The sequence below is a fragment of the Pagrus pagrus genome, assembly GCF_965226575.1.
Source record: "Pagrus pagrus genome assembly, chromosome: 16".
NCBI lineage: Eukaryota > Metazoa > Chordata > Actinopteri > Spariformes > Sparidae > Pagrus > Pagrus pagrus.
The window spans coordinates 22,783,408-22,803,018 of record NC_140200.1 but is presented as its reverse complement, the minus strand read 5'-3'; the positions used below and the strand labels follow the sequence as shown (position 1 = coordinate 22,803,018).

General features: G+C 39.5%; 1 protein-coding gene across 6 annotated transcripts in view; it reads left to right on the top strand.

Annotated features, from left to right (window-relative positions):
- col12a1b (collagen, type XII, alpha 1b) overlaps window positions 1–19,611 on the top strand; it is a 151,583-nt gene that overhangs the window by 22,743 nt on the left and 109,229 nt on the right. For all 6 annotated transcript variants that reach the window (XM_084377842.1, XM_084377841.1, XM_084377840.1 and 3 more), the window contains exons 13-17: window positions 951–1,223; window positions 12,362–12,631; window positions 14,711–14,977; window positions 16,723–16,915; window positions 18,558–18,682. In XM_084377842.1, the coding sequence (XP_084233968.1) occupies window positions 951–1,223; window positions 12,362–12,631; window positions 14,711–14,977; window positions 16,723–16,915; window positions 18,558–18,682 (1,128 nt within the window). The remainder of the gene's footprint in view (window positions 1–950; window positions 1,224–12,361; window positions 12,632–14,710; window positions 14,978–16,722; window positions 16,916–18,557; window positions 18,683–19,611) is intronic.

The following is a 19,611-nucleotide window of genomic DNA, read 5'->3' as shown; positions in this document are numbered from 1 at the left end:
CTCTGGGTTGAGAACTATTGGTACATTAATCTCCAGAATCTGTAGGCAAAGGACAAGATTTTGTTATTGAAAGTGTTCTGCTTTCCATTTGTCATTTATTATTATTATTATTTGTCATTAATTGATCCATCAAAAGCCCTGAAACAAGAGGCTAAATCGTCGTCAGACAAAAGCCAATGGGTTCCAAAATTGATTGTCATTAGTGTGTAAACTTGAAATGATTAGAGGATTCACATTAAATTATTCTACAACAATCTTAAGAATCAATTGTATTGAATATGTCAAGTTTCTACCAAAACATTCACTGGTTTCAGCCCATCACTCGATTTTTCATTCATTTTCTAATTTCTATATCAATTTCCGTACAAATTTGATAACATCATCTTAACTCTTCTGAATATTTTGCTATTTGATGACATTTTACAGCCTAAACAACTTATCAATCAAAAATAAATTCTTAAAGAATCAATGATGAAAATCCTCAGAAAATGTCCTGAAAATGTGCCTTTAGTATGGTGGCTAAATAATTAAAAGGAAAGTCATTTAAAAGCCAACATGTTTAGACCACAAGGTCTTCATCAGGGCTCCAGTCACAAAATACTCTTTGCTTTTAACTATTAATAAATAATGACAATCAATCATAGTAGTCAAAGTAAAAACCTGAAAATTAAATGAAATACAGAAAAAAGTCTACAGGCTTACAGAAAAATAAATTTATCTGAAAGTACATATGCTTAAAAATATTTTTTTTTCCTTGCAAACTTAAAATAATTTTTCTCTACACATCAAAAATCAGATTTAGAAACACAAGCTTTTGATTTTTAATTAACGTAATTTCCGTGTCCGTAAAAGATCAAGAAAAGAAACACTAGAAAACAAAAAACGTTGTTTGTGCAGAATGTTTTTTGGCAGCTGGCTTAATTTTTCTGACCCTTTAACTGTCTTCTCAGCCAAGGGCTCCCCTCGCGACCTGAGGGTTTTCGACCAGACCGAGTCCTCCATGAAGGTCTCCTGGGAGCCGGCACCAGGGAATGTGCAACAGTACCGCCTGTCATACCGACCCTCTGCTGGCGGCCCCAAGAAGGAAATGTCTGTGAAGGGCAACAACGCGGCCGCCCTTCTGAAGAACCTGCAGCCAGGCACCCAGTACGACATCTCCGTCAGTGCACGATACCCGTCCGGACTGGGTGACCCCCTGGAGGGACGAGGCACCACACTTGAAGGTAAACCAGTTATACATTCGTTAAATTCATCGCATTTTGGTTGCTAGGTGGAAGAAAAACATCAAAACAAGCAGATAGATAGACAACCTCCTCAATTCATGGGTTTAAAGTTGTTAGCTAACATACTAGCAGAGAAATATCATCCCACTGGAGTGATCTTTGTGTCCTGATGAATGTTAGTCCAATATTTTCCTGATAAAAATATCTGACTTTTAGCAGCTAAGTGCTCCACTTTCTTCATCAGCTAGTGTTTAACTGTGTCCGCCTGCTGTTTGATGCTGGGCAGGTAGTGCATAATGGGTTTACAAGAGATAGTTTCATGAAATCTGCTGTTGCTGAACCAGACAGGAAGTGTGCTGAAAACCAAAACTATGAGCCAATGGGCTAAAAAACTCTGGAGTTCCCAAGTTTGGTGCTAATCCTTTGGTATTTTTTGTCAGCAATGAAATCCCTTCATAGACAGTTATTTAATTTAGTATTAATGTCAAAAATATTGATTAATTCAGGTTTAAAGATTAACATTACCTTTAGTTGAGCAACAAAAGTATTGTTTTTGATTAAATTAAGCCGACAGCTGCAGTGATGAATCGATTTAGATAATTGATTAATTATTTTGAGTAATTTCTTTAAAATAACAAAAAAACAAAAAACAAAACATTTAAGCTTGTCATGCAATTATACAAGAAATAATCGACAGATCAATTGACAATGAAAATAATCATTAGTTGCAGTCCTAATCAAGACACAGCCACCCGTAAAGTGAGATTATGTATCCTGAAAAACTATAATAATAATACTTCCACTGACTGACTTTGACTTTGATCTTTATTTTTCAGATATAAAATTAACCTTTAGTGATGAATTATCTACAGAAGATACAGTGAATAAATGCACATGTCAAGATGTCTTAATATCTGTGTTCACAGTTTATATAGAGACTCAATATAAACAGTCTTGTAATTTAAAGCTTGAAATTATTTCTGTTTCAGTTCTGGCACACAGCTGTGCCCCTCTGATCCTTCTAGATTAAGTGATTACTGTATTTTTATTATGACTGTGTTCTCAACGACCACTGCTAATGTTTGAGGTTTTGACTGTAATTGCTGTGACTAAACCTTGGAATACGATCAGAAGGGCTCTTAAAACAAACATTTGATACAAGTCCGTGTTTAAACATGGCTTTCTTCTGCTCCAGAGCAAAATGTTAGAAGTGATCCGACTTTCAATATCCAGAGGGACTTCAAGGGTCAGGCTTATTGTTACAGGAGAGAGATAATAAACAGTACAAGAGCAGAGGGAGGTGGTGAGAAGGAAAAGAGAGGAAGGCCATCCAGTTGTCATATAAGTTGATCAGTGATGTAAAAAGAAAATTAACTTCTTAACCTCTTGTGTCTTCATAACTTTGTTCCATCATTCATATCAGTTCTGATCGCCGTTTTAATTCCCCATTTCCAGGTGCATTTTAAAATTTACAACAATTGGGCTTGGATCAGTTTAGTCTGACGATGCTTGTGGGAAATGGGACTACAACTCTAATACAACAGGGTTCAACAGATCAGGAACATAATTATCCATGTTAACACAGGATGTGGAAAAATCCCCAGTTTCGCGGTATTATTTTTAAAATGAAACTCAAAGCGTATACGCCAAAAAAAGTCAATTTTGATCCCTCATTTAACTGAAAAACTGTGCTCATACAACTTTGGTAAAGGTTCAAAGATTAATTTAATTGTCATCTTACAACACAAGTTTGTACAACAAAACGTTGTCACAAGTTGTAGTCCCTTTATGCTACAGGAGTCTCACAAGCCTGACGATTGAAGCTGCTCCATAGTCTGGTGGTACAGCAGTGGATACTTGTCTATCTTTTGCCAGATGGCAGCAGGGTGAACAGACTGTGGCTGGGGTAGATGTCTTTAAGTATCCTTTGGTCTCTGTGCAGACATGTCACCGATGTCACTGATTCTCTGTAGATGAGTACCAGTGATGTTCTGGATTGTGATAAACCATGCCAATTTGTGATGCTTTCTATTGCTCCTCTGTAAAAGTTGATGAGAGCTTGGCACTGGAATTAAGGCTTCCTAAATTTCCTTAGGAAGCAGAGCCTTTTCTGTGCTTTGATCTGCCCATGACAGGCTCTCTGTGACCTAAAACTGTTCACCTGCTCCGCCTCAGCTCCACTAATGTAGACAGGGGTGTGTCTTCGCCTCCTTTTATCTCTGCTCCTTGGTTTTGCTGACGTTGAGCAGTAGATTGCTCTCTGTGCACCACTCTGCAAGATTGTTGATTTCCTCTCATCATTGTTTTTTAATGCGCCTGCTGATGGTGGTGTCATCTGCATACTTCACAATAGAGTATTCTTGATGTCCGCGAGTGCAGTCATGGTGTACAGTGTGAACAGGAGGGGGCTGAACACAGAGCTCTGGGGGCTCTGCTGTTGAGCACTAACGTAGAGGAGGTGTGAACGCCAGACTGAACTCTCTGGGGTCTGCTTGTGAGGAAGTCAAATATCCAGTTTGCAGTGTGGAACACAAGCCTAGAATGTTAACTTTTGTAATCAGCTTCATGGGTGAGAGCGATGACAGAGATGTGTGCACACATGTTTGTCCTTGGCACGAGGGCACTAGGGCAAAAAAAATGCTGGTATGTGTTGGTAAATGGTATGTGCTGACTTGCTGACACGAGCTGATAACATAATTCATGTCACACTGACTTTTGCAGCTACTAATGCGAAAACGAGTGTAAAGCAACAGTGAAGACAAAGACCTTGTTACTGCAACGTCCCCGCTTCGATTCCATCTGGAGACCTTTGTGACTTTTCTCTGCAATGCCAAAAAAATAACTGTAACAAATGAGTTTGTAAAAGAAGCAGGTGAATCTTTGGAAATATCCCATCATGGTGGACCTGAACTTGTTTGGATGGATGTAGTTAAGCAGTGTTTGCTCACTGGTGCATCTGGAGCTGCAGCTCTGTGATCCACATACGGTAACAGTAACAGTGGACACAGCAACCAGCCAGCCAGCCACACAGGTTGAGAGGTAAAGATGAGAAACAGCAAGACCGGACAGGAATGCAACCCAGCTGAGAGCAGGGCTGGAAGGTTAGGAGGAGCAGGGAAGACTGACTCATTCCTGTCTCTGTCTTCCTCTCTGTTTATGTCTCCGTCTCCATGTGTCTGCCTTTCATGCTGTCTCACCTTCTGTCTTTGTCCCATCTGTCCACTCCCATTTCTCTTAATTCTTTATTTTTTGTGGCACTCTCTCTTTCCGTCTGTCTTTCTTCGTCTCTCCATGTTATTTTCACTCTCTCTCTTAGATTCTGTCTTGTGTTTGTTTCCACCTTGTGGGGGCTTGCCTGGAATTTAATAGTGTTGTCCACAGTCTCCAGATGCCTCGCTGGTCGCAGTGCCATGAAATCATTACAGCCTCTCCTGCTTTCTTTCCGATGCATCAGGTTGTTGGGCCTGTATTGGCTCAGCACGGGTCATTTATTGCGCTGTGTTGCATTCATGGTTTGGTCAAAGTCCTTAAAGGCAAGTCACACCACTCAGCAGCCATCTTGGCAACGCTAACAAGTTCAGGCCCCAATCTAAATTAATTAGGAGAGAGCCATAACCTCACCTTTAATCATCACAGGGGCATAAAAACTGCAATTATAGTATCACCAGTCAAATCTGATAAAAAAACGCTAAAAAGTTGGGTAGCTTTGCCCCAAAATAAGGTTTAAAATGATTTTCCGCCACAGTTTCATGACACCAACTTCTTTTACAGCTCAATCCAGAGTGATGTGACTTGAACTAGAGTTTAAAGTCCAATCTTTGAATGACTTCACCTTTCTATCTACCTCTTTATGCTTATTAGAAATCCGTCTGCAGACATCTTCTGGTTCGGCTGTCATAAAGTCGTGGTTGGCTTTTGAGGGGAAGGGGTGGGATATGCCTCACGCAAACACCATCTCTGGCATTACAGATATTTTTGTTCAAAAGTGGTTTTTCCCCTCTCTTATAGCGTCTCAGGTCTGGTTCAGTACGAGGACACTTGAAGAATAAGGCCCAAGACATCCCCAGTGTTGGCCCTCATCAGGCACAGCTGGCAGGAGTTCCTCATTACCTTTATTTCCCTCGCATGTAGGGTTAAACCTGCTCAGATCTGTGGTGGAAAACTGCTGCATTGATACTGTACCCACATTAAAACCAGTGAGCTCACTCCTTCTCATTGTAAAAACTCTTATTGTACAGTAAGAGCTCATGTTAAGGTTCATGAGGGCTTCGTTTGTGCGCAAGAGATTTCTGTTTATGAGCAAATGGGAGCTAAAATGGAAAACTATGCTTGATGCCAAAATTCAGCAGGTTACGATGTTTTCTGTGATATATCAACTGTAGTTCACGTCGTCGCTCAAACTACTGTTTAAATGCTGCAGAGAGACTTTGTTTGTCTTAATTTGTTCAAACATCGTCACAGTAGATCCCAGGATAAAGTCAAATGACATTTATATAAATGTGCTCCATCTCTGTAAACCTGTCGTCAGCTGATATATAAAGGCACTACAGCTGCTTTTGGCCTTTTTCAGTCCTTCGCTTTTAACACTCATTTGGAAAGAAACCAAAAACTTGACATTAACCAGGACTTCCTGATTGTACACCCAGTACAGCACGATGCTTTCAAAACTGTTGCAACAAGGGGACAATTCAGGAATCAAGGCAATGATTATGCATCTTTGAAATTAATTAAATTGTACAATTAATTTGGCTTCTGTGGTGCCAAGAAGCTAAAAGACTTTGAAGCCAAATGTGAATAAAATAGAAAGTTGCAAAATAAGAACGATGAGGTGACTTTGAGGAGGTTTTCCAAACAATTTTGTGTCTTGTTTTTCATTTTCGTGAACTTTATGTCGTCCTTTAAACTTGGGTGACTCTTATAATCCAAGTGTCCATTAAACTGGAACCTCAACAATCTTAAAATACACGGATATTCTTAAAACCAGCGATGTTTGTCTGGATTTAGAAAAGTAGGGTTGCTTGTTCCAACCTGTCCAAATGACAGACGATACGTTTTTTTGCAGTTTTTACCTGTATTAACTTTTCTCACCTGCTTCAGGGAGTTAAATCGACACTTGGGCTGCTTTTCTGAACAAATGATGATTTTTTTTTCCATTGACCAGAAAGCTGCAGATTCTGGCTTAAATAAGGCTTTGCTCAATATCCCTGTGGCGATTCTGTCTGTCTGGTTCCCAGTTTGGAGTTGTGATGAAAGAGCCATCATATATTTTTAGCCAAATAATTAAATTTTATCTCCTCAATTTGCACATGAAGGTGAAAAGAATTACCCAGGGAAAAATGTAATGAGTAATGAAACAAAATCTGTGAAATACTTCAGTTATATTTCTTTCAAATGTTTCATCTTGATCTATGATGAAAGAACCTTTAATCCATTGATCTGAAGACTCCCCACTTTTGAAGTGCTCTTTGGTTAAAACAGTCAAATTAAGAAAACATTAATATACATTGTCTTAAGTTGAATCTTAGATTTCAACTTGTTTTCTCCTGATTGAAAGGCCTAACAGAAGTTGATTCTAGGGTTATTAAAACAACAGCTGGGGGCACAGTTACATCTTTTACTGCTGTGGAAAATGCTTCAGCTTGAGTTGTTTTTAAAAATCAATTACTGTAATTTAAAAGCATAATTCTTAAAAGGGAACTCCACTTATTTTTCACAAAGTGTTTTGGTGTGGAGTGGGGAAGAAGTGAGCTGACCAGACCTGTAGCGACTCCTCATCTATGCTACAGGCTACATTAGCCACTAATAGCATAACACACTGAATATCCCGATTGAACTGTCAGTGAGTTGCCTTGTGGGTAGTAGGTGCCAGGTTTTGACGAGGAAGATTGGAGGAATTAAAAATTGTCCATTGCAAGTCTGACAATGCTGTGGGAGTGCAATGCTAAATAGGTGGATTACTCTAAAATGCTAAATTTGAAATTCATTTAACAGAACTTGATCCCCTCACATACCCTGAAATGTGTCGGTACGCTTCAAACTGCTTTTCTTTTTGCACTTTCTCACCTTCATACATCTGACTAATCGCTTCAAGAAGTAGACATGATTGCTGAACCACAAGTGTGAGGACTTATCAGATATTAAAAAAAGTACCTCACAGTGTTTTATAATATTCTGAGACAGGATTTTACAAATCTGGAAAGTTATCACATTGGCTATGAGCCAGAGCTATAAACTTTTTGGATGACCTTGCCAATGCTGTCGTCACATTCAAATGAATTAAGGGGGCAAGATGGAACATCCGACTCTGGCAGTATTTCTGCCTTGCTCATTGAGCTGGACAGGGTTTCTCATGCGGAGTAGCACCAACAACACTGCCAGAGTGATCACAGTGATTTCTCTTTCCCCACATCTGGGCAACCCGCACGAAGACTGCAGTCTCTTTCTGCATGTCAAGGTGCTTTAAGTGTCTGACGGTGGATGGAACATGTCGAGTGGCCAAGTTTACACTAACTAATAAGCCAAGAGACTTTCCACTGTGACTGTAAGGCTTCAGCAGCAGGGAGTCCCAGACAAAGTCTTCCCCTCCAACATTGTGTCAGAGAGCACACGAGACTCAGCTGCTTAGAGACTGACATAGGAAATCTTTAAGAAAGCATAAAGAAGGCAGCTCTGACCTGTACCTCGGTCATAAGTTTATGGTCTCAATCTCGAGTTTCAAGTCTTCTACAAAACAGCATGATGTTCATTTTGTAAATTATGGTCACATTTAGAGTACAATAGACGATAAAGCAGGGTATGCTTTAGGGCGTGGCTACCATAGTGTGTCCTCCGGTTCTCAGTCAGAATGCAATCAGGATATCCTCCCCAGCTCCATGCTCTTGTCCAAATATGATCACTTCTGGCACAAAGATGGCGACGGCTGTAATGCTAAATCGAGTTCAGAAACCGACTTACTCTAGACAAAAGTTTGTAGATCTACAGCTCAACTTTTGGTTCTGTACTTACAATATATTAACTATTTTAAACCAGATTTAAAGTTCATCTTCTTTTAAGACACTATCTTTGTCAGCAGATGGATTTTGCCCAGTTATTATGGATGTTCATATTTCCCTTTAGGGCTCCATTACCTTGATATATTCTCAAAACACTACCAGTTATAACATGTTTAGTAGTTTTAAACCAAATACTTTTGGATGAAAGAACACAATGTCAGAAAACATCTCCAGAAATGAAAACAGTAATAACTACACGTTATAAATACACAGATAGATAGATAGATAGATAGATAGATAGATAGATGGGAAAAGATGAAAACAAGATTATAGTTTTAAATTGAATGCATTATATAGATAGATATAGATTTAGATAGATGAATAGATGGATAGATGAGGGATACATGCAGATCAGTGGAAATATCTTCAGTGCATTAAATTTCCTGTGGTTTTGTTCAGATTTACTTCATGATGATTTGTGGAAAAACAGGCCTGAGTGGCGTCTGCAGAGCGCCAGATATTCCATTGCTGCTCCATCTGATTTCTGTCTGCGGCTGTTATTCTTGAAAGCCTCCAGACGCGGCTTCCAGCTTTGAGAGACAGCGCTCCTTGAAGCAGATAAAAAATGGCAGCAGCTCCCTGCTAATGGTGGCTGCAGTGGCGTCTGTGCAGTGAAGAGTGAGAAACAGCGACTGAGCAGCACATGTGAACAGACAGACAAAAATAAACTAATATATCTACATTAATGAAGCAAAGGACAATCCATCCAAGACTGGAAGTCACATGGAGTTGATGTGTTTTTCTTCGCAGAGGAAAGAAATTACACGCAGCCTGTCAAATTAAAAACCTCGTCAGACCATAGAACAGATATGTTTAAGCTCAGTATCTCTGTAGTGATGGTTGTCAACTTGTTGTAAAACTTAATTCACTAACAGAGTTTTCCATACTGCTCATCCTTTCATGTATTTTTGGCCAGAAAAAAAATGTTCAGCTCAGAGATACACACGTTTTGACTTTCTGGCCTCATCATTGTGCACAAAGACATTTTTTTTAATAAGGCATCCTGAATTTTGTTGTTTTGAATCCAGATCAGAAACAATTTCTCCGACTATAAACACTTGGAGCGCCTGGTGTTTTCTATTTTTTCCTCTCTCTTAAGATCTGTATCAATCAGCAAAAGCTTGCATGTGATTTATTTCATGCTCAGTCTCTTGATTATAGAGCTGGATCTGATATTCTCTGATAATTTGCACACTGTGTAAACTTGGACTTTCCAGTCTTTCCAGCTCCTCCCCTGTGCACAATGTCACCTCCTATAAACTAAAGATGGATTATAATTTGGTATTAGTTCTCCCTCTTCCTTCTCCTCCGCCATCATTCATAAATATTTCCAGCGTGCTGCTCTGTCTTTATAGGAAAGTGATCGTATGTCAGCTCGTAGCTGCTGGTGGTGGGAATTCGATTTGGTCTTACTGGATAAACAAATCTATAAGAGCTTTGGCTTCTGTGTGCTGCTGACCTCAGTGGTTCAGTTAAGGTCATGAGAGCCTCTGAAAACACTTAAGTACTGTGTGTGTGTGTGTGTGTGTGTGTGTTTGTATGTACTATATTCTTGATTTATCATCTGTACATGAACCAGTTTGGCGTAAGCATATTTTGAAAAGGCAATGTCATTTCGTCACTCCATCACTTCAACAAAGTTTGAATTTAGGGTTCATATTTATGGGTTAAAGTTAGACCTGTTTTAGGTTAGAGTTTAACTTTGAGTTAAATTAGTGGTGACAGTGTTTTCTAGTATTTCCTGGCAGAATCAGCAGTTACTCAACCTGCACAAACAAAAGGAACATACTGGTGTATTATAACTGGATGTTTTAAACAAGTTTGAATGGGATTGGAATGTTATTCCCATTTGCTTTACCTGCTTTTATCATTATCTTTAATTTATTAACTTATCTTTTAAAGTGGTTACCATGTCTTCAGGTTACAGGTTTGGAAGGAAAACCAGGGTCTTAAGCCAAGCTCCAAGATGGTAAAAACAACATACTGAAGATCTAATAAAGGCTTTTTTGCCTTTATTAGACAGCAGAGGCAGAGAGGAAATGGGGGCGCGAAGGGCATGCAGCATGCACCATAACCATTCAGCTACTAAGATGCTTCATACTGAAGATTGTTCTTAGAGCCTCAACACTGGAGCCACTGGAGCTAGTTCCTCCAGGAGGGTCAGGGAAAGGTCAACGAGTCGTTAAAATCAAAAGGGTTCACCCTGTGGGAAGCATTCATCTTGTTTGTAATGTTCCCCCTCTTTTCCTGTGGGTGGTGCAAAAGAAAGCAGTGGTGTGACATTCGAAAATCCAAAGGGCTCATTGTCTGAGGAGTATATATATGCTATCAGTTACTTTTGTGCAGCCTGAAATTTTGGCCTGATTCTCATACTAAACATGAGCGCGTCACCAAAAATCCTACTAAACACTCTGGGCACCATGCACATACACAGCCAGTCAAATGTTAAGTCTAATCTTGTTGAGGATCACAATGCTGTCAAGGCAAAACCAACAATTGCAGGTTAAAATTTAGTGAACAATTGTTTATGTTAAGGATTGAATTGAGATTAGGTTCAGAGATAGCACTTACCATCAAACATATTTTAACATAATTTATGCAAATTGTGAAATATAGCAATTACAGGTGAAGTGGTTTTGCCTTTTTCAAAAAGGAGTAAATGCGCTTAATTGGAGATGGAAACACCTTTTCAATTACGTTCTGATGCAGCGAACATTTATCATGTTCAGCTGTTTCCGCTCTTAGAGAAGAAGAAGAAGAAGCTGACATGAAAGAATGATTACAACCTGCCTAGCTGGAAATAATTCCTGAAGACCTCTCTCCATTTTTCTCAGCATAGATGACTGATGTGACTGGTTTTGTTTTGTTGTTCTTCTGCTTTAAGGTTTATTGGTGGTTGGCAAACAACTGGTTTTGTTTCTTGTTTCTCGACCTCTACTTCTTCTACTCTGTTTATCACAGCAATACTTAACATAGCCTATACTGTTAACTTCTTTCAAAACTAGGCTTTGTGTAGCTTTGTTTTTTTGCTCCAAAACAGCATTTTCTTTTTGTTTTCTTTATTTGAGGCATTTCTAAAATCTGTTTGACAATTAGATGGGAACACGGCAAGTTAGAACTTCATTTGAAAGATTTTGAAAGGATAATCCTACTGTATTACAACATGGATTTTATTTTTTTATAGTTTGGTAATTGTCAAAAGTTTCTTGCTGAGATTTATGAATGCTGCGACATTGCTGAAAGAGAAATCCAACACGGCAAGAGAAATGAGCAGTAGATGAGACAAATTCTAAACATACCTCAAGTTAGACAAATCTATCTGGATGAAAAACTTTAGGTGAATGGTGGAAATATTACCCAAACTGTCCATTTTTAACATCAATCACAGTTTATGTCTGAGTTCAACTTGAAATGACAGTGACAGCCATACAAATACAGACCCAAGTTATGAACTGCAGAGTCAGAGGGCCATCAGGATACTGAAGGTTCCTAAAGAGGCACTGACTTGATGGAGTAAAGATGTCCATTAAACAATGAAGAGATTTCTTCCCTTGTTATCCCACTGGCTCTGTGGACATTTTAAGTTCATCTGGTTCCTGACATGTTTCATGTCTTTCCTCTCCCATGTTGCCTGTAACCCAACGCTCTCTAATGAAGCAGAAATGTCTTAAAATATCCTCAGAAGTATAAAAAAAAAATCACATGTGTTTCTCCAGTCGTCTCTGCCCTTTATAACTGTGGTGAGTTGTTCAACTCTTCTGTCCACTCGATGGCCCTTTAATAGTTTCCATTTTAGAAAATATTCAGATGTGCCAGCACATCCAAATGGTTCCTTTGTTTTACAGAGAAGATGGATTTAAAAAGAAACTATTAAATACTGGAAAGAACAGAGCAACACAGCAAGTATGGCTTTAAACAATATAAAAGTTGCTCACAGTTGAGTTTCCAAACATCTGTTGTGATCTTGAAGGACATTTTTGGGATTGGGGGGTGCCTTTGTACTCAAAATCAGGGAGTTATCATTTAGAAATTCAGTCCAAAATCTAAATACCATTTGTAAACCGTACCTTTGCTTGTTGTTTTCAGAGGTGGGCCCACCTAAAAACCTGGTCACCAGTGATGTGACCGACACCAGCTTTGCTGCATCCTGGACGGCAGCACCGGGGAACGTGAAGATGTATCAGGTTCGTTGGAAGTCGCTGTTCTCTGAGGAGGCTGGAGAGAAAACGGTGCCAGGAGATGTCACCAACACGGTGCTGGAAGGTCTGACTCCGGAGACGCTCTACCAAGTTTCTGTCATCGCTGCTTACGGTCACAAAGACAGCAGCCCACTCACTGGACAGGAAACCACAGATGGTAATACACTGAATGAGCTCTGGAGAATAAAATAATTGGTTGAATTACTGAACAAGTGATAAGCAAGACTCCATTGCACTTTTCAAAACCTGGGTTACAAAGAGCTAACACGTTAACTCTACCTAATCAGCAGGCAAAAGATTGCAATATGATTGGATTTACACACATTAGACTCCTGTTTCTGTTCCCCTGACAATTGTGGGGTATTTAAGAATGGCAGAAAAGAGAAAAAAATCATGGTTTGGGTTAAAATAATCTTTTCAAGGGTACAGAGATGAGTTGCTTTTGGATCAACTCTGCCACCCAGGAAGGGTTAATTCAGGTGTTTAAAAATCAGTGATCAAGTTATGGACCCTCACAGGGAAGTTTTGGAAATTTCACTGTAGTCTCAGTGTACACATTTGGCAGAAAATGCTGTATTTTGATTACAGGGCAGTCTGCCACGTGAATACAAGTCAAAGCAAATTAAAAACATCCTTTTATCACTAAAACAAAAGGAATTTCAGAGCTCGCCTAATCATACAGTTGGCTCTCTCCAACAGGTTTCTGCTTCTAGTTCATGGACATTGTATAATTTTAATTTACAACATTAATTTCAGATTCTTTTCAAACTGTTCTGTGCAGCAAAAAAACAAAGTGGTGACAGATTTGCTGTGATATGCTCTCTTTAATAATACGACTCATGTCTGAGGGGGATATTGGTCCGACGTGTGTGTCCCGTGAGTGACACACTGAGAACTGGAGTCTGACATATTGCATCAGAGACAAAGCAAACTCTAAAAGTGTCAACACATTTGTCATTCTATATGCACACTTGGGAAATTAAACTGTCCTAATCGACACAAACAGGACACCCAAAACAAAGCAGCATGCAGACAAAGGAGCACATTTCAGTACATATTGTTCCTCTGTGCATCTTTCCAGCAGAACGACTACATCTCCAGCTTCACAGATTTGTTCAAACCTATCAACACATTGAGAAGTTGGATGCCGTTTTTTTCCAACAATAAAAATCCTCCAGAGTCAAATCAAGTAGGCTGAAAAACTTTCCTTGGGATCATTAAATATACAAATTATTCCCTTGCAAAGTTTTCTTAATCACTTGCAGAATCATCGGAATAAGTTAATTTCATTTTACAGGCCTCTGGTTGTTTGAGGGGAAAAGGAAAATGTGGTTAGCATTTCCTACAAATTGATCATTTCTGGGTGAATGCCTAATTCATAACCAATTAGTTTTGGCATGAAGCTCATGGTCTTACTCAACATTTAAGCTTGCAGTTATGAATTCATAATGATTATGAATGGAATATAAAGGAAACCACAATTTGCCTGGAGAGAAAGAAGGAAATATGATTGTTTTTATGGTTGAGATGAAAAATAAGGGCATTTTTTATGGCTGTGAAGTAGCCACCAGAAGTTTGTACAGTGTAGTCCTGCACATACAGAACATAAAAACTCATAAAATATGGTCTGATGAAGGACATTTGATAGTAGTAGGAACAGTTTGGTTCTTATCGTTATTCTTTAAGCCTGTCATCGGGTAGGATTCCCCACAAAATAATAACATCACTAGGAAATAGTGAACTTCAGCTTCCTCAACAAAATCACTATTACAGAGCAACCAAATATGTAAGCTGTACGCTACAGGTAGGCTAACTTAGGCGTATGAACGACTCTAAAACAAAGTTTTGTTTCACCATCCTCATATTACAATTATTAATCTTACATAGCCACAAATAGATACATTACCACTGTGTCATCCATCCTATGAACAGTCATACTACAGAAAAATAGTATGAAAAATATTTTGCTTCTTTCTGTCACTCACTTTGAAACCAAATGCACACGCTAGCCAGATTAAGATCTTAATAACAGGAGGTGGTGGTGCTCATACTGCTTTTGTCCACAGGGGCTGCCAGAATCAACGACATAAAAGTTCCCTTTAAGTCTAAAGTCCTGTTTCTGCCCTTCAGAAAGTACATCTGGCAGTATCTAACAATGACAATATTAGATTTAAAAGTAGATTTAAAAGACACTAAATATTGATCTGATATTGAGTATTTATTTTTTGTTTTTCAGCCTCTCCTGCTGGTAAACAGTTGACCGTATCGGACGAAACTGAGCATACCATGAAAGTCACGTGGACGCCAGCGCCAGGCAAAGTGAGCCACTACCGGCTGAAATACGTTCCCAGTGCTGGAGGGAAAGAAGTGGCCCTGAAGATCCCTGGGACGTCCATTTCCACCACCATGATGCGCCTGCGGCCCAAAACCACCTACAACATCACTGTTCACCCAATCTACAAGCGCAGGGAAGGAAAAGCAAGGCAAGGAGTAGGAACGACACGTACGTTGGTCCATAATTCAACCCTATGACAGACAGTACACTGCAGAGACATGTCCATCTTAACCATGATGTTTAAACCTGAGGTCATTTTTCAAACATTATTATTGGTGGAACGAAATTTGAAAATCTGCTGCTGAGGTATGGATCCCATCCACAGAGTCTTAGGGTGTCCTGTGATTGGCCTGACAGACTGGAGGTTAAAATTTACGTATGAAATTAAAAATGTTAAAGCATTAGCTTTGGTTTTTGGGCTATGCTGCTATTCTCTACTTGATTTGTTAGTTACTTCACTTTTCACAATAAGTTTTGTCATAATGTTAATAGTATTTACTGCACATTTTTGTATATATTGCTTCTGATTATTTTTTATGATCCCCTGTGTCTGAGTAGATGGTAAGAGATGTGAAGTAGTAACTTAGCCAGCGTTTAGTCGCTTTAACTCATTTTTTATACTTGAAGAGCTTGAAAGAGCTGCCAAAAATTAAATCAATTGACATATACTCCTGAGCAGTAATGCTCATTGCTCATAAACTTGACGGTGCTTTTCTTCATTTTAGTAGCAACCTAGGCCAGCTGACTGGCTGACCTCGCTAATGAGGTGATTATCAGTGATCAAAATTGCTAAGAATGTGCAAAACCGAATAATAAATACTATTATTAATTCAATACAATTTTTTTCAAGAACCGTAAAAGAGCAATAGCGACCTAACAGGCGCTAAGCTCTGAAACTCTGTCAGCTAGCCTAGCTGTCTGCCAAAATGAAGAAAAGCACCATCAAGTTTATTAGCAATGAGGTTGAAGCTTTCCTGCTCACTTTCCCACAGAAGTGTACATCAGTCACGTTCATTCTTGGCAGCTCTTCAATCAAAAAACACCATAGTGTTAGCTAAGCTCTGAAAATCAGGCATATAGCAACGTTGGTGCTCCATCTAGTGACAAGCTAACATTGCTAGCCATTATCTAAGACAATCTTCAGTTTATTATCAAAATAATTATCAAAATGATCAGAAACACATACAGAAATGGTTGGTTAATAATGTCACAATATGTACAAGACGAACTGGGAAAAGTGAAGTTTATGAATGTCCATGTTTTTGATAAATGCAAAGACATTTTTATGCCATTGACTTCCACTTATTTAGCTGACCAACAGGACATATTTGACTTTATGTGAACCCTGAAATAAAACTATCCTATTACAATCAAGGATAAGGACTCTATCTTAACTGGCTTCCAGGACATTCTCTTATTACATGTCAGTATTTGCCAAACAAATGAAGAAAAATGGCCCATTTGACAATTTCGCTGCTTGTTTCAAGAGAAACATTAACATGTCATGCTGCCTTGGAAACAAATAGGATTTTGTCATCCAAGTTGCAGATTTTTTCCTTGTTCCACCAAAAATAAGATTTATGACTGACTTCAAGTTTAAACGACTTGTTAAGATGACTATTTTCACACTACAGGTGCTGCTGCGCTGCAGAGAAGCAGTGTCTTTTCACTAGAACACTAAAATCACGGTTAAACATATGCTCAATCACACGCTACCATTACTAACACACGGCATGACACTGGGCTTTTTAACGAGTGACACCGGGTTCAAGGTATTGTATTATGGACTAATGACAAACTGGCTTGAATGTGGTGTGGCTGATCTTCAAAACCTTTGCCAATAGTTGGAGTAGTGTTAAACTTTTATTCCTCACGAGTTTGTCCTGAAGTTATGGCGGGTTCTTCTATTTCAGTGTCGCCCTACAAGGCTCCCAGAAACCTCCAGACCTCAGAGCCCACCAAAAACAGTTTCAGAGTCTCCTGGGATCCAGCACCCGGAGATGTCAGGGGCTACAAAGTGACATTTCACCCCTCAGGGGATGATATTGACCTCGGGGAACTCCTCGTTGGTCCCTATGATAGCACAGTCGTTCTAGAGGAACTCAGGTAAGCTTTCATAACTGGTTGATATTTGTTTGTTCCGAGGGATGTCATTCCTTGATTATAGAGTTTACCACACAGGGAAACAATAAATATTAAATGATAAAGAAGATCAACCATCTGTAGTAATAGTGCCCTCGTCAATGCTGGTAAGACTTTAGCAACCACTTTGAATGTCACAGAAAACTTATAGCACACACTCTGGTCATCACCATTGACTGTATATGGACGGAGGTCTGATAAGTGAAGCCAATGCAGAAGTGCCTTAAACTTGCATTCTTTCTAATGGCCAGCAGATGGCGACAAGTGGTTTCAAAATAAAGTCTGATTGAATGTAAGCTTATGAAATAAAGACCCTACTTCTCACTTGATTTATTACCTCAGAAAGCAGTTTCTTCTCCAACACAGCATGATGTTCACTCAAGTTATGGTCCCATTTTGAGTAAAACAGATGATAAAGCAGATTATGCGCCAGGGCGTGGCTACCTTGTGATTGACAAGTAACTACTACAATCAGGACAGCCTCCCCAGCTCCCCCATGGATCTTAATAAGGGAAATCTGGACACAGCATCCGAGCCAGAGCTCTGTTCATTAGTAGGAAAGCTGCTCAGTGGCACACAAAGCCAAAAAAGTTTGACATTCTGGGTGTAAAGTGACCTGGATCTTTGTGTTCCATAGAGTGTGTGCACTATAGACTTCCACTGGGTGACTGGCTAGCTTCTGGTTAAGCCCTTTGCTAACTTGGCTAACGGAAAAACACTTTAATGGTGCGGCTCTTCCAAACTTTCCCAGTCTTATGGGACTGACTGGATCAAATGCTGATTTCTTCGGCTGTTTTACAGTCTCTTATTTCTAAGCTTATTGGACCAGTGGGCATCATGTGATTTTTAAAATGACATTGTTTGGCCACTATGTCACATTGACTTCAAAGTCTGTCGCTGTTTCTGTAGACTTGAGATCTGCCCTCTCATCTAAATATGGTCTCCTCTGCCTCCAAAAAAACAAGAATGCCACTGCTGTAATGCCACTAGAGGCTTCAAAACTGTAGTCAACAATCCAATGGATGACGTCATGGAGGGCTTACACTTGGTAACCACCTACCATTTCCCTGCCATCACCGAGCAACAGCCTGGTGACAATCTGTCTGTGAATGTAAAAAATGTCTATCAGCCACATAGCAATGTCATACCAACCACTTTGTAAAACCCAAGCAAAAATCCTCTACAAACAGATCTTGCTAAGGTAGCTATCATATGTACATTTCACTCAAAACTTTTAGTCTTTTCAAGTTAACGTAACAATCATCTATTTTGCAACTTGCTGAATGGTGTTGACATAATGATATCAAATGTATACAAACTTACGCCAATAGAAATTGTTAAAAACCATTAAGTCCATTGTGTCTGAAATAAGGACAATATAGAACGATGTTACACAGCTGTTCTACATAAAACAAACACACTTTACACTTACCTCTAGTGCAGCTTGATGCTGAAAAATCACTACCTTCAGTTTTATATGCCTACCTGCTTTTACAGGTTTAGTCATTTGAAAGACCATCTGTTTTTTTAAATGTTGGCATTAAAGTCTTCTAATTAAGATTGTGAAAGACTGATGTAAGTTTATGTCCTTTTCTTTTCCCCTCAGGGCAGGAACAAAGTACTCAGTTGCTGTGTTTGGCATGTTTGAAGGAGGGGAGAGTATGCCACTGGCAGGAGAGGAGAAGACGACCCTCACTGAGATTGCTTATAGTGATCCGCCTATTTCTATTGGTAAAAACTCCACCACACTCCAAATACTCCATTAGCAGCCCTACAGAGCAGGTCTGCAGACCAGACGCCCTCTGATCAAATTCATTTCAGAACAGGAGTGGTCTGACTTGGAAGTACCGCCCTGATTAGTGCCAGAACATTGAATTATTTGTTGTCGAGGGGAATTATTATCACTGTCTCTTTGACCAAAATTATGCGCAGATGATTATGATTAGTGTAAATTATTTTGAGCTGCTTGGCTTGCATCGCCTCCCTCATATCTCATTTGAAGTCTGATCTGGAGCTAAATGACATGCCTTTTAACAGACATGCTGAAGTGTTGACATTAAAATTTATAAATTGCCCACTTGGACACATGCCCTGACTGCAGCACATGCTACAAATGTGCCAGTGTGTGAGCAGCCACCCCCTGATGTGCTGACCTTTAATGGTGACACAAACAACATGTATCTTCATCAGCTCCCAGATGAGTTACTCAGATCTTAGTATCTGCTGCCCAAATGTTTATTTAGTCTTGCGAAAGTAGATATTTCCCATTTTTATGTTGTTCGAAGAAAAGGGCTCTGCTTGCAATTACAGACCTTTTTATGTTCCAGAGCTTTTTTGTACGCAGTTAGGAAAATGTTATGCTTCTCACAAGACCCCCGAGGAGGTGCTGACCCTGGGCAGAAATTCCTGCTGTAATGGGGAGCAGACACGGTGACCGACTGCCCACCGAGTGGGGAACTGGCCAGGATGTTCCACTGAGGTTCCACTCAGAGATCCTCGTATATTAAGCTGCAGCTCTCACATGGCAGCCTGCTTAGTGGCGGCTTTAGTCCAGACTTTCTGACAGGTCCATATGGTCTGGCAGAGCCGCTTCGTTGTGTCCTTCATACGCTGAAGGAATGTTATTTTTTATAAGTCATAAAATGCGTTATTCCTTTTTT